This window comes from Poecilia latipinna, unplaced genomic scaffold (assembly GCF_001443285.1).
Source record: "Poecilia latipinna isolate Pla-1442-1.1 unplaced genomic scaffold, P_latipinna-1.0 Scaffold315, whole genome shotgun sequence".
Taxonomy (NCBI): Eukaryota; Metazoa; Chordata; class Actinopteri; order Cyprinodontiformes; family Poeciliidae; genus Poecilia; species Poecilia latipinna.
In genome coordinates this window covers 259,371-274,601 of record NW_015112931.1, presented here as the reverse complement: position 1 = coordinate 274,601, position 15,231 = coordinate 259,371, and the positions used below count along the sequence as shown (strand labels likewise).

The window sequence follows — 15,231 nt, the reverse complement described above, 5'->3', positions numbered from 1 at the left end:
GCTGAGTGACCAAAAGCCAGCGCTACTTTTACGAGTTTCCCGTCAAGAATTTCAAAATAAAATCTTCTAGGGTCGCACCCGTGTTCCAGAAAAGTAACTCCGACATTTTCTCTGCTTAAACTAAAACTAAAGCGGCTCGGACTGTAGAAAATCGGCACAAAGCTGTACACATTCTAATAATATCACACATTTGTAGATTTTTAAAACATATTGGTTTTATTTTATAAACGGAACAGACTTGACTTGAAGAAAATTGACAGTTTACGCAGCCAGACAGCGTAGATTTCAACAACAGTCGTTTTTCTACGTAGTATGGAAAGAAAAATAATAATTAAAAAAGCTAAATGTGCACAATTTACAAATATTGTCTTTTTACTACTTTTATATTCATGATGTTTCTGCTTAGGAAAGCATCCCCACAGCATGATGCTGCAATCACCATGTTTTAACAAGGGGATAGTGTGGTTAGGAAGACGTGGACTCAAGGTTTTTTTCCAGAGCTCCTTCATCTGCATCTGCAGCTGCCTTGTTAGCTTTTCCCACATGAGTTACGGATCTCTACAGCTCTTCCAGAGTTACCTATGGCTTCTTGGCCCCTACAGAAACCACAACGGCAGGTTACGAAATATTACATATTTGGGATCTCTGTAGATTGATTGTCCTACTATTTTGAAACAGTTTAATGTTAATGTTGCTCCTGATTATGTCAGGTAAGATAGCGGCCCTCTTTCATTGGGATTGCCTTAAGCCATGCCTGTCCAAAGTCCTGGGTTGCTCTTTGATAAGATAGTCCCACATGGGATAACAGCACCTCTGCTGTGCCCTGACTCACAGACTGTTTGACTTGTTCAACCAGGATGGATCCCTCCAAAGAGAATGTCTATGACAGACCAGAAAATGGGAGCAGTGATTCTGAGCCGGAGCACTCTTACCAGAATCAGTCATCAGGTATGTATGACTTGACCGACCCGGTCAACCAGACAGAGCAAACCTATCAGAACCAATCGGATGATACCTACGAGGTGGTCAATGAGGCAACTTATGAAGAACCTTCAGAAGTAGAGCATTCCTACCAGATTCAATTGGATGGTACATATGAAGAGGCCAATGTGGCAACTTATGAAGAGCTTTCAGAAGTAGAGTCGTCCTACCAGAATCAGTCTTCAGGTATCTATGAAATGCCCAATGAAGAACCTGCAGATCAGACTCCAGAGTACGAGAACACCAGAGCTGCTGAAGATGGAGCATCGACTCCAAAGTCTCCGTCCCCAGAGCAGTCTCCTGCAGAGGAGAGACGAGGCAGTTCATCTTCAGTCTCCTCATCCTCATCCTCATCCTCATCGCATGCCGAGACCGAACACAAAGAGGAGATGCAGGATCACAAAACGAGTGAGATGGAAGAAGAGGAAGAAAAACAGAGCGAGGATGAGGAAATAGAGGCAAAGGAAGAGAGGGAAGTGGTGGAAGAGGAAAGCATCCCCAAGATGAACTCGGATGGGGGTTCACCAGAGATGGAAGTGGAGAGGAAGAGGTCACTGGACAGATCTTCTTCGTCTTCGTCTTCTTCTTTATCGTCATTGGCCTCTGAGAAGAAGGAGCCCGTGAATGAGAAAGATGAACCAAAAATCTGCCTTTTTGCAAGGGTAAGAAAGACATTTTGATTGTATGCAAAGACACACAAATTTCTAGGTTACTCCAGCAATCAATCTGTTCGAGAGTTTTTAGAAGAAAAACATTAAGCAGAAGATTTGCAAGGTCATAACTGCAAATTCCTCATATCTCTGTGTACAAATAGTCATTGAATGTGATAAGTCTATACCTGCCTGATTGGACCCTTTAATCATGGCGCCATCATGCAAAGTCATTGCTGTGTTTGTGTTGTGGAGAGGAGGGAGGCATTACACTGTTTCTAAATATAAGTTAAGTTGAACTGACAAGAATGTTCAGACTCAGGGGTCAAAGGGTTCCAGGGCAGTTCCTGCCACTCGGCCTTGGGAATACGAGTTATCTATCTGTCCAGCAACACATGCAGAGGCAATTATTACATTATTACATAATCTGCTAATTCCACTCAAAAGTCCAGCTGCAGTGGAAAAGTGTTATACTTTGACATTAATTATGGCAAGATAGCTGAGAGGACATTGTGGTTGAACCAATGCCTGCTGTGAGAAAGATTAAAAGATCTTTCTCACATGTCTAATCTTGAACTGCTATACCTTGAGAAATGACTAGATTAGATTAGCTGTGACCACAGACTACGTAATCTCTGGTTGGATAAACACTACTTACTTAGTTGACAGATCTTATTAATTAAAGAATATCTGATATCAACAAGTAGTAACTTTATAAGCTATGTTGATGAAACTGGAGTTTTATCCCAATAATTAATGACTAGATAACAACTTTGCACTAGCTAAAGACTTAGCATTAGCACTGAACACAAACACGCCGCTGTTGAGAATTTAGATGCATATTAAGTAATCTACATGTTGGTGAATTTCTCTGTTTTACAGTTTTAATAGAACAAATTTAAATGAGATGCTTCCAGACCGTTTATACTTTTTGGATGATTTTTAATTTGCCTCATGGTTCACCGTCTAAACATCAGACAACAAATACTTTACCGGAGTATTACACATTTTTGTTTTTGGTTGAAACAGACCACACCTGGGCATTTCAGCAAGATAATTTTCTGAAAGAGGCGAGGTCTTTGGACTTTGTACAAAATATATATATATCTATTCCACACTAAAGGATAATAAATATGGTATGTTTCATGCTGCCAGCTATACTATCAGAGCCTTAAAGTCATTTTTCAGTGATGTTACTGATAAATCTATCATAAAGAAAACAATCTCATAATTAACTGTGATAAAGGTGGTAAAAAGAACCTAAACTTGATTATTATTAGGGATAACTTCAGTTAATTTTGAAAACAACTGATTGCACTAGATGGATGATTTTATTTGCAAAAACTATAATGATACAAGAAAATATATGGCTGTAAACTGAGCTGGACTTGGATGCTTCAGTTGAAATGTTTCGGTTTCATCAAGCTGCTAGTCAACACCAAATAAGAAGCTCCAGACAGCATATGATTCTCAGAAGGTGACTCTCAGTGATTCAGAGTCACACAGTTATGACTCAAAGCCGCAGAAGCGGGAAAAGTGGATCCCTCTTTCCTCTCCACGTCACTCCCCAGGCTTGTTTGCCAGTGTGGGGTTATTTTTGCCTGACAGCGTCACGCCTTGCAGCTGAATCCCAGGGTACGAACTGCACCCCTACACACTGACCCGTCCCACCACACACTCTCTCTGTCCTTGTCACACTCCCTGGCATTCGTCCCCGGCTGATCCTCTCACAGAGCTGCCATGGGACAGAGCGGACCGCGCCGAATGGACCTGGATTAGAGTCTGCTGAAAACTGATCCTGCTAACGATTGCACAGGGGGGAAAAAAAAAAGTCAATTTTTTTGAACAGTGGGTTTTTCTTGACCATGACGGATACTGTAACCGAGGAGGAGAAGGACCCTGATATTGAATTATTTGTTAAGGTGGGCACTTTCTGTATAGTATTTTTTTCTGCAGACAGAAAAACAAACAAAAAAAACACACCAAGAAATATGTGTACACCATGCTACACTTTATAGCAACTAAAACAAGCTATCAGCAGTGTGTTCAGTGCAGCTCCTTTAAGAGCGTGCATGCCATGTTGCTGTTGTTGTTGGGTGCTGATTTTCCATGTGTTAACCTGACACCGACCTGCATTCGTGTATTGACAATCTCTTTCTTTCTCTGCCCCACTGAATTATTACTGGACTCTTTTCAGCATCGCGAGTAAAAACCTTTGAATGGCTTCAAAAAATGACCCGGTTAATGTTAGGATGATTTAACTTTCTGTCTGTTGCACAGAAAGCTTCTTTGTTTGTAAGTACAGATGATAAATGTGAAGCAGTTTTCAACATCAGATCTGTTGGGGAATGTGTCTTTGAATATTCAAATATGGCTAAATATTTGCTCAATCATGTAGTTATCTGAAACTCTTGAAAATGTTCTTTTATTAATGTCAAATTCTCACTTTTTTTTTTTAGCCTTTAGCAACTCTTTGTTGATTACTTTAAATGTTTTGTGTAATAAAGTTTATTTTACACAAACAGATATTGTGCAACTGATTTAAATAGCCTATTAATTTTGCTAACCTGTTTAAAATAGAAGTTATATAAGCTAGGTCTCTGCTTCTTTACGCAAAGTAAACAATATATAAGCATAGCAGAAGAAAACTTGAGGCATTTTCTTGGGCTTACACACGTATAATGACAGGATAAAACTGATTTCAGTGGCTAAAGTGCTTAGCATGGTGCTAGCGTGTTAAAACCAGAGGTTCAAATGGGCAGTGAGGCGGTTAATGGAAGCTGTGTGGATTATTCATGGTGGACCTTGTATCTCATTACACTACAGTGTCCAGTTGCAGACACACAAACAATCCCAGCACATGTGAACTGAAGACACCTTTTACAAAATGTCCAACTTACAAGCAGTTTGCTGTTGAATGTGTAGCAAGACAGAAATTTCAGGGCAGGGCTTTGTTACGTCAGAGGTATCCAGACACTGCACCGTTCTTGAACTAACTGGACTAGAGTTGAGGATTTTGAAGGGTGTCTCAAAATATTTGGTAACAAATAATGTCATAATTATACAAAATATCCCAGTGGTGCGACATGTTTTGTGCTGTGTAATCTATGCATAACTGAGATTCATAAACAAATATTGCCTTTATGAATCTCTTTAGTAAGTTGTTGTTCTTCTGTTGTTTCATATTAACGTGTGTGTGTGTGTGTGTGTGTTTGCAGGCTGGGAGTGATGGTGAGAGCATCGGAAACTGTCCTTTCTCCCAACGTCTCTTCATGATCCTTTGGCTGAAGGGAGTAGTCTTTAACGTCACTACCGTCGATTTAAAAAGGTGAACGCGTCGGCTTCTACAGCGTATTTTTGCAGTAAATCATCAGAAAACCATTTGCTAACATCTGGAGCTGCCATGCAAAGCTCATGCACATCTGGAGATCCGAAAGGCGAATCGGGGACATAGTTTCCTGCAATGAATTGCCAGTCACATCAGGGACTTTGATTCAAGAATCATTAAATGAAATGTTAGAAAATAGGCATACATATCTCGTTTTGCTTTCTTTGCTGTCAAATCGATTAAACTTAGAATAGTGAAGCGGAAAGAAGATTGAATTTATTGTCTTTTACAAATAAAAATCTGAAAGTGCGACGTGCATTTTCATCAAATGTATCGACTAAATTGTTTATTCTTGATCAGGAAACCAGCTGATCTTCACAACCTCGCCCCAGGAACACATCCACCATTCCTTACCTTCGAGGGGAACGTTCTTACAGATGTCAACAAGATAGAAGAGTACCTGGAGGAGATGCTGGGTCCACCCAAGTAGGCCTCACAAACTTAAACACTAAATGGGAACAAACAGCATCCTGACTGCTGCACATCTGCCGTTCAGGTATCCCAGGCTTGCAACAAAGAACCGTGAATCCAATGTTGCAGGAAACGACATCTTTGCCAGGTTCTCAGCTTACGTCAAGAACACAAGACCGGAGAAAAATCGCTGTGAGTACACCAGTTATGCTGAACCTAACGATTGTCATTAAGAATATGTAAAATAAAAAAAACACCCCTCTTAAAATTCAAGGTTTTCAAAAAAAAAAAAAACTAAGAACATTTTTCACCTGGATTGTGACAAACAGTGACGGAAATGTAAAAAGTAAAAACAAAAAAGCACATTCTTAAACAAAAGCCTTTGTTTAAGACCTTTTTCTAGTCTTCTTTGCTAGCAGTTTGTTGACATCCCGTATAATGACTCGGACAGACAATTATGAATCATTCAGATAAATAGTAAAACAATTTTCTGTCACATTGAAGGTGGAAAAAAGTTTGGAAATCGTCTTACACTGTGTTACCGTTTGTTTTATGTGTCTAAGCTTTGGAGAAGAGTCTGAACAAAGCCCTGGCGAAACTGGACGAGTATTTAATGCGGCCGATTCCTGATGAGGTTCAATCTGGACGGCACAGCGGCGAAGGCCCGTCCACCCGCAAATATCTGGACGGCGACGAACTGACGCTTGCTGACTGCAACCTTCTACCCAAGCTCCATGTTGTTAAGGTATACTGCCTTCTCCGTTTATCTTCGTCCCCATCGTCTCCAAATCCTGCTCGCTTTAATTATTTGCTCTTGACAGGTGGTTGCAAAGAAATACAGGAAATATGACATCCCTTCTGAATTCAAGGGGGTGTGGCGTTACCTTGACAACGCCTACAAGCGAGACGAGTTCACCAACACATGTGCAGCAGATGTGGAGATCGAGCTAGCCTACCAGGCTGTGGCCAAGAGGCTGGAAAAATGAAGCAACAGCTAATAACTTCCAGTTATAAAGAACATTACATCTGCTCCTTACTTGTGATTTAACATTTTCATGACTTATTTGTAAATATATCTCAATCTAGTAGTTCCTCTGAGTCGAAATGTGTATTAAAACAAGAACAAAAGAACTTAGCATATTCACAACAGATGAAGCCAATGATACTAGCATCTTGGTTCCATCTAAATGCTAATGAAAAAGATAACATAGCATTGGAAGCTAATTAATATTTATTAACAATACATGGATTTGTTGTGATTTTTCTTCAAAAATAAAGAATATATGAATAGTTATTTTCAAACAGCATACAGAACACAAGTTAACATAATTAGCTATCTTGCTAAAGCTAACATGACATTAGCATTTAAGCTGAGTGGATTGACAAGATTAAATATTATTTTTAAGCAATTTTCAGAAATCCCCCAGATATTTTATTGCATTAACTTATCATTATTTCATTTACCTTTGGGATCAAAAAGGTATTTTTGAAATTGAAATTGAAATATTTGCTAAATGCCAGAATAATATTATTTTTTATTTTTTCAAACGTTCACAAACACTTGACTAGTGACTAGTGAGGGCCTGGTGCGGCTCACAAGATACATGCTATCATAAGAAAAGAACATTATGTGGATTATTTTCAGCAGAAATATGAGTGGACTGTTCACTTTTGTGGCGATACAAAACAACGGTAAAGGTGACAAAGTGCTAAATATTTCAGAAATCTTCTATCAAAATTAAAATGAGCGTAAGCTTTTTTTCCCCAAAAACATTTGATCAGAAGTTTAGTTGTCACTTTAGGAAACAAGATCAGTGAAAACGACATTATCTCTTTGCAGAACCTGACAGCTTTCAGTAACTTATTAGCAGTGACAATGCAGAAAAAGAAAGAAATTTAAATATGTGTTTAAGCCAAAGTAGTGGAAGCTATGGTAGCTTTGCTATCCTATTGCATGTCCTTTACCCCATTTTCCATTTAGTTAGAACCACTCAGTTACAGCTCTCGCTGATACCCTTATCTCAAAATGTCAGATGGACTTTCCATCATTACGTATCACCATTTTGAAGCAACAACCACACTGTTAATGTATTACGAAGAAGAATGGGATTATTAAGTGAATGAAGCTTTTGAATATACTCTGTCTTGTCATTTAAATAGATTTAGGATTTAGAGCGCAGTGTTGGTAGCGATGTATTCTGATCTCAAGTGCCTTAGTGGGAAACAAGCTCACCTCTACTGTACCTTCAGCTTTTTATATCTGTACAGTACATTTTGTGTGTTTTTAATTTATTCAGAATGATTTTCCACATTGGATTTATCATAATATATAGAGCTGTGTGATGACTAAACATACTATAAGGTATAGCTTAAGATTTTGAAATAGAAATGATATATATACATCATGAGCTTCTTCTGTATTCATGTTCTTTCTAATGATTAGAATTGTGAACCTGCTGTGTTTACCGTTCTCCTTATTTGGATAATAAAACTATTTTCACAGACTGAGCATGAGAATTGTTGTTGTTGTTGTTGTTGTTGTGTTGTGTAAATAAGTGAGAGAGGGAGAGAAAGAGAGAGAAAGTCTATGTAGACTTCTTTAACAGTTCCTTTCCACTTTATTTTCCCTTTTCAACTTACATTTACAAATATATTTTTAAACATTTTATAAAGTCGCATTATTTTACTTATTTATTTATTTCCAGGGGAATTGCTGAGTCACAAGTTCTATAAACCATGATGAGAAATAACAAAGACCGGTGCCGTAAAATGTGACAGCATTGTTTATTGTCTAACAACCGCAGTACCGGCAGATGACCAGCAGATGGCAGTAAACACAAAGTATTTGTCTTTCGTTGCAGAAACTCCATTAGGGACCGTCTTCCATTTCTGCATCAAAAAAGAAATACAATCTCGCTTTGTTCTATATTTAAGGTTCATGCTGTACATTATTTAATATTAATTAAAAATAATACATTTAAAATTACATTTCAAAATACCAGAAAAGTGAAAGGAGATGATTCACTATTATGATAAATAACACGTTTCTGATTTGGCACTAAAATTTAAGCTATAGATTTAGCCCAGTAAAAGTTGACTTGCTTAATTACAGAATACCTGCCTCTAACATAAGTTTTTGCACTAATTTAAGTGATGCATTATTGATATTTTTAGCTGTAAAAATTGTTCGGTGCTAGAATTTTTCAGATTTTAGATAACTTTAACAAAATTGAAACATTCAATTTAGAAAAAAAGCCTCTTTATCGTACATAATGCTGTAAGTATTGTTTAACTTCTGCACATGATAAAATTGCAGTCACTGACTGTTGTGTGCAGAAATCTATTTATCACCATAGTCACCACAGATACCATCCTTCTGATGAAAAGAGATGATTTGCATACTTAGACTGTCAAAATAATTTCCTTTTTTTTCTGCATGTTTGAAAACAATTGCCTGCTTCTAAAAGCTATGCTTATTTTATATAGCTACTTAGCATGCAAATGAATTAAGTGGCTGGTTAGAATCCCCGGTAACACTTTATTTGAAGGGGGTTGAATAAGACTGACATGACACCTGTCATGAACATGAATTAGCCTTCATGAATATTTATGACTGTTGTCATAAAGCGTCATTCGGTAAATTATGACATTTTTAATACAAAGTTGACATTATTCAAAATGTCTTTGTTATGACAACTTGACATTAACCAGGAAATCATTACTGTTTAAACTTTACCTTTAATAACATAAAGTTACCTAATTTTTAAAGTGCAATCAGTAATACTTTTATAACAAATTTACATCAGTAATGATATAATGTGGGGGCACAAATGAAAAGATGCACAGGGTCCCAAAAAGGCTTGGGTCACCCCTATATGCACATCAGGGTGTCAAACTCATTTTCATTTTGGGCCAAATAAAAAATCTTAATGTTTACAGGGCCTGTTGTGCCAGAATGTATTGATAAACTATTAAAATGTCAATAAATAGTTGCTTGTTTCAGCATTCAGTAAGTGTTTCTTTAAATTAAATAATATTGAACATCTTTTCACACTGGTCAGGATTTTGTGATTGTTTTTGTGTTTTTGGGGGGGCGGGTGGGTTTGTATTTTTGGCAATGAAATTCACAGATTTGGTGTTACTAATTTAGAAATATTTGTAAGGAGTTTTTATGATGTTTGTGGTATTTTACCCCCGGACCTTGAGTTGAACACATGGAGTATTATACTATAGTATAGTCGTGTTTTACGTTTTTTGGGGGAACTGGTAAAACTCAGACGGTGTCTAACTCTGTGATTGGGCAGAGCTAACACAGGTGGGAGGGGGAACCAGTACGCTGAGCCTGCCTGAGATCCAATCTCCCCAGACCTCTCCGCAAGCACGGACGTGTTCTCCTTGTTCCTCTCTGATCTTTTAACTCTCCCTTCTTCCTTTCTAGCAACACCGAGGCGGTTGTGGATGAATTTGCTTCAAAGGTAAGCTTTCTTTTTGTCAGCTGAAAGCCATGGCGGGCATTGTTATGTTTTTTTTTTTTTTGCCCTGACTGCTGCTGCTGGTGTTAAAGGAGGCGCAGTGTTTTAGCCGCGCGCGCGAGCTCGGGAGTGGGCGACTTGTCATTGCGGTGATGCGTGTTTTGTTGGTGGTCGACCGAGACGGTACAAAACGGCAAGCCTGCTGTAGCTGGAACCCGTCGTAGCTCAAATTTGTGGAGTAAATGAGGAGAAATGGGTCGGTAAAATGAACAAAGTAGCTAACGGTTATTTAGCCATTTATGGAATGAGGACGTAAGTCGCTGCGGCGAGCTTGGGATCCCATTGTTATGAGACGACCGTCTCAGCTAGCTTAACATCAAACTACAATATCGTTAGAAACGCACTGTCGGCGCAGGGTGCAGAGTGTTTAATTATAACTGAATGCTCGGACTGTTTCAGGCAATGTGGTTTTCATACCAGCAGTCTGTAATTCACAACAAGTGCTCGAAGCTGCGTTTTGAAGCAGGTCCACCTGTGTTTGACAGGTTTTCAACAAACTGGTGGAGACGGGATCGTTAACATATCGCTGTGCCTCAAAGGCGACCTTTCTGTCCCCATATCGTTGCTTACTTCCTTGAGAGCTTGGAGAACTTTGAACTGACAGCAGCCGGTTCGCCTGGTTCTGCCGACACCAGAGAGAAGGATTGTTTTGGTCCTTGAGTTGATGTTGCTTTTTCTTAATGCTTTGGAAAGCAAGCCTTTTAATTCATGGTTTTTATTTGTCTCAGGGCCGGCCCAAGGCTTAAGTGAACTTTGCTGCTGCTTGGGGACGTTTATAAAACTTAACATATTTCAGGGACATTTTTTTTTCTCTTTAATACACAAAAAATGCAATCTAAATTTGCTAAGTGGTTGTTACATTAAGTAAAACATAAATTAATGGATCTCTTTCCATTTAGTAGCTGTAATTTATTTTGTTTTTCTCATAGAAAGCATTACTTTTTTTCTCCAATTAAAAACAAACACCTAAATTTCACACTTTTTACCATTTCCTGTTTTTTTAGCAGACTAACCTTAAAAATTATTAAAACACCAAAACTATGATTTGATGTAAACATTTCAGACCAAAGTACCTTTAAAAAATTAACTGATCTGGAAATTATTTTTGCTGCCAATCTCAAATAGTAATATTTATTATTAAAGACTTATTTAAATGTAAATTGTGATAGCATTTTAAACTAGCTTTAAAAAGATTTGCCTCTTTGAAGACAGACGTGCTTTTTTTGAAGGTTGCATTTCTTTTTTTTTCTTTTTTTTTTTTTTTGTACTTTTGCATCCTGGGGATACATTTGCCAGATAGTTATGTAATTATGTTAATATTTGTCCGTGTGAGAACAAGCAAGCCTAATTGGTAAAATAACTCTTCTACAAAGGTGCGGTAACTGTGTCAGATTGAGTAATTTGGCTCATTGCAGAAGCACTTAGCAAACCAGTTCAGCCATGTCTGTATCTTCTTGTAATCAGGATGACATGATGAGTTGTTTATAGGACATTATGATGGAGGACTGATAAGATATTTGCTTTGTTTAATGGGAGATCCTCGACTGTATACATTGTAGGCTAATACTGACTGCCCAGAGGTGAGCCTCGGACTGACCCAACTTTATAAAGAGTTCTTTCAGCTGCTTTTTTTTTTTTTATTTGCCGGGGCTTTTGGGATTATAAATCCTGCAGAAAAGGAGCTTTGCTTCGGTGGCATGCTTCACTGGCAAGGAATCGTTTGAGGGGTGTTGGTGCGAGAGGGGTGGGCTCTGGTTGAGAGCCAGCGAAGGGTTTGAAGACGGAGGGGAGCTGAGCTGTGGTGACGGAAAGTGAACCCGTTTGGCTCCCTGTGATTAAAGGGCTCCTGTTCTCTCTCCCTGAACAAGCGAACGCATTCACACACAGGCAACACCTGCCTTTTCTTAAAGCGAAACTGTTCCGTATTTCCAAAACAAACACCTCCTCTGTAAAGGATTTTAATTTTAGTGTTAAGTTTCAAATTGTGTAGATGGGATACTGAGAGAGATCAAATCAGGGGGGAAAATTTGGGCCACATTCTCTCCCAACATCCAACTCTTGTGGGTGTTTTTTCTATCGTCTGGTATGCATTTCACTTTTCTGAAAGCCGGCCTAAAGTTGAAAGTTGATGAAGCATTACCAGATGCTGGCATAATATAAATCCATCTATTGTTTCTTCAGCACAATCTCACCAAAAAATCCAACTTTTAATTTGAGTACAGTGTGGAAAAAATGCTGAAATTGGCCCTGATTTCCTTTAATTATGGGCGATGTGGACTTAAAGTTTTACCATGATATTTTGTGGTACTTTGTGATAAAAGCTATTTATTACTCTTTTAGGGAACTGTAAAGCTGTGACTGTCAAAAAAATGATAAACACTGGGGTTTCCCCCAGTGTTTTATTAGCCTGGCGGGCCACCAGGCTTTACTTGTGCCCCCACCAGACTAAGCAATTTCTTATTTACTTAAGTATTTTTACATTTTTTAAGACTTTATCGTTGGTGTTCAGGTGTTAATCTTCCAATTTTTCAATAGGACATAATTATCAAGTGATATTTTCAAATTTCCTGTCAACTTTAAACATTTTTTAACTCAAAAATATGACGAGCCGCCGAATGAACGACTGCCCAAGCATCCAAACACCAGGCTTGGCATGTTTTCTGGGGGGCACCTTGGATAGCGCTACAAAAACAACTACTGCTTTTGAAATTTGTAATGCATTCAAATAAAATCTTTTAATCATATCTTGAGATTTAATTATATTTATTGAACAGACAATGGGGAAAAAATCCATTTATGTTAGAATTGTGTTGATTTTTAAGCCATTTCCTGAATTCTAAAGAAAATATTATCTATCTAAATCAAGTTTCTCATGTGCCAAGGATGGTGAGCAAAAGGAGGTGAAAACAATCAACAAACCTCGTTGTTGGGGAGTGGCATCATGGAGTCTCCATAGCAACCATTAGACACGATTGACATGCTCTTTGGTTGGGAGGCATGCCTGGGAATTTAATTGGGAATGTGTTCAGATGAAAAATGAACTTAAAAGAGCAACAATAAATATAGGATTTTGAAATAAAGGTTGGATTTTTTTTCCAGTGCAAAGGTTTTTTATTAAATTTTTTATCATATCTTGAGCAGTAAATTTGTCCAGATGTGTATTGTCAGGTGGATCTACTTTCCGCACCTAGTCTATAAATTCTATTTGGCTTCAGCACTTTGACCGACTGACTTGCACTTTACCGTCATTGTGCTGCTAGTTGCTGTAAAGCAGGTCCGACAACTTCCTTCTTGCGCTGTTACCGCAAAACCAGTGCCCAGCTGCTCATCTTTCCTCCCTTCAAACCTCATTTCCCATGACGTCTTTGTATTTCTTCATGAATCTGGGTCGTTGAAAGTTAACCTTAAAAGTGTCTGCTTTAATCTAAAGGTAAAAGTTTGGGTTATGTTTCAGATAATTACCTACAAGTTGTTCCTGCTCCAAAAATTCCCCACAACTACACTCTAATAGGAAAGAAGAGGGTTCTGATTAAACATTCATTTCTGTCGCTCTAATGATTCTTGTTTGAAAATGTTTGGTGTATTTTTATTTATTTCATTTTTTTTCTCTGTTACATTTAAAGGATTTATAGGATTCGAATCTGTATTAAGAATGAGGACCAGAGGAAGGATTTGTTTGGTTTTAGGCGGAGTGTTTAGTATTAGGCCCAAAGTGCAGGGGTTTAGCGATTTAGTGTAGTGAGGGAAAAGCCTCGCTGGCCTTTTCGCTATCTGTGTGTGTTTGTACTGTTGCATAACGGCCCCCTGCCCCTAAATGCTGCCCTTAATTTATAGAATACCCACGTCAGCTAAAAATTATTTGCTCTAATGTGTTGAGACAACTCGTGTTATTGGAACAGCAAAACCTTGTGTGGTGGTGACAGGAAAAGGAAGGCTGGGTGTTGTGGCTAGCTTTAAAAGCTCATCTGCAGGTCTGCACGGTGCTTTGTCTGTGAGCTTGTTTTGAACATGCAGGTTCTGTTCTAGGTGGTCTCAGCTTCGCATGTCCAGTTGTGTCTGGTTAGACTTGTCAGTCTAAAGGTTCCTTACCTTTGCAGCACTGATGATCCAGAGGTATTTTATAGCTTGAAACTACTTCTATTTTACTTAAATTTCAGCTAAACTCTTAATTTTCACAAGATAATTGTAAAATTAGGAATGCTTTCCACTTCTTTCCTGGTGGTGATAAATTATCTAACTGCAGATCCTTTGTTCACTAAAGTTTATCGTGGATTTTCTCTAATCTACACACATCCCCAGTAATGTTTGGATAAACGTCCCTTTGCCAATTGCACCAGCTCTAACATATTTCTTCTGCAGCCCTTCAGGAACGGGTCTGGCTGAATATTTGACAGGTGTTCTTGGCAGAGTTGATGGTTCATTTAAATTGCTTTGCATCTTTGCACAGACATGTCTTTTGGGCTTTAGACTTTCAAGAGTGTTGAGGTGGAGGCCTTTCCAGACTCTAAATGTACGTTGGTTTTCAAATCTGGAACACCAGATTCACTGTCCATAGTGAAGGTAGTTAGACTTTCCCAAGGATTGAGAAGGTTTGATCAGGAAGGAATCCAGTTTTCTGCTCAGATGAAAAAGTAATTAATCAGTGTTAGTATCATGCTAATTGCACTGTTGCATTGCACAAGGCAGGTGGAGCAATGAAAAGCAAGACTATCCCCAGATCCTTTAACTTTTCCTCAGTCTAAATGGTTTTCCCCAGAAAACTTGCCAAGCCCGGTGTTTGGGCAGTCATTCATCCAGGGGCCTGTCATCTTTTTGAGTTAAAAAATGTTTAAAGTTGACAGGAAATTTGAAAATATCACTTGATAATTCTGTGTTATTGGAAGATTGATACCTGAACACCAACAATAAAGTCTTAAAAAATGCAAACATTTTTAAAAGACTTAAATAAGTAAGCAATGCTTAGCCTGTTGGGGGCACAAGCAAAGCCTGGTGGCCCGCCAGGCTTATAATTCACTGGGGGAAACCCTGCCAAATTGGTCATATAATCATCCAGAGTTATGCCACAATATTTTCATTCCTGTGAGAAACCACACACCTTACTGGTGAGGGCCTATGACTATATTTGAGCTTGTAAAATATTGTTCTTGTTTTTAAAATATTTAAAGTCATTCTGGGATTATTTAGTATGGGGTTCAAATTAGAGATGTGCCGATCAGGTTTTTTCCTGCCGATACCGATACCGATCACCCATGAGGGCCAATCACCGATA

At 38.4% G+C, this 15,231-nt stretch overlaps 3 protein-coding genes across 3 annotated transcripts in view; all 3 read left to right on the top strand.

Annotated features, from left to right (window-relative positions):
* Positions 1-86: 86 nt before the first annotated feature.
* Positions 87-1,619, top strand: LOC106948939 (serrate RNA effector molecule homolog; the record flags this gene model as incomplete). The annotated part of the gene is made up of 1 exon (XM_015034839.1): positions 87-1,619. A coding segment is annotated over exon 1 (762 nt), but the record flags the coding sequence as incomplete, so codon positions are not given.
* A 1,670-nt stretch (positions 1,620-3,289) lies between these two features.
* On the top strand, positions 3,290-7,939 carry clic5a (chloride intracellular channel 5a). Its single transcript, XM_015034860.1, has 6 exons — positions 3,290-3,553; positions 4,850-4,959; positions 5,320-5,445; positions 5,516-5,622; positions 5,994-6,175; positions 6,252-7,939. The coding sequence occupies exons 1-6, from the start codon at positions 3,497-3,499 to the stop codon at positions 6,414-6,416; spliced, it is 747 nt and encodes a 248-aa protein (XP_014890346.1). The 5' UTR covers positions 3,290-3,496; the 3' UTR covers positions 6,417-7,939.
* A 1,825-nt stretch (positions 7,940-9,764) lies between these two features.
* Positions 9,765-15,231, top strand: part of mgat5 (alpha-1,6-mannosylglycoprotein 6-beta-N-acetylglucosaminyltransferase) — a 52,614-nt gene continuing 47,147 nt past the window's right edge. Inside the window, exon 1 of the mRNA XM_015034856.1 lies at positions 9,765-9,905. The gene's annotated coding sequence lies outside the window, so the exon portion shown is untranslated. The remainder of the gene's footprint in view (positions 9,906-15,231) is intronic.

What these genes read in the sequence shown, in the direction of transcription:
- clic5a (XM_015034860.1), top strand. Translation starts at nt 3,497, where the DNA reads ATGACGGATACTGTAACCGAGGAGGAGAAGGACCCTGATATTGAATTA. An exon ending in ACTACCGTCGATTTAAAAAG is followed by an intron (nt 4,960 to 5,319) that starts GTGAACGCGTCG and finishes ATTCTTGATCAG; the next exon opens with GAAACCAGCTGATCTTCACA. An exon ending in AAGACCGGAGAAAAATCGCT is followed by an intron (nt 5,623 to 5,993) that starts GTGAGTACACCA and finishes TATGTGTCTAAG; the next exon opens with CTTTGGAGAAGAGTCTGAAC.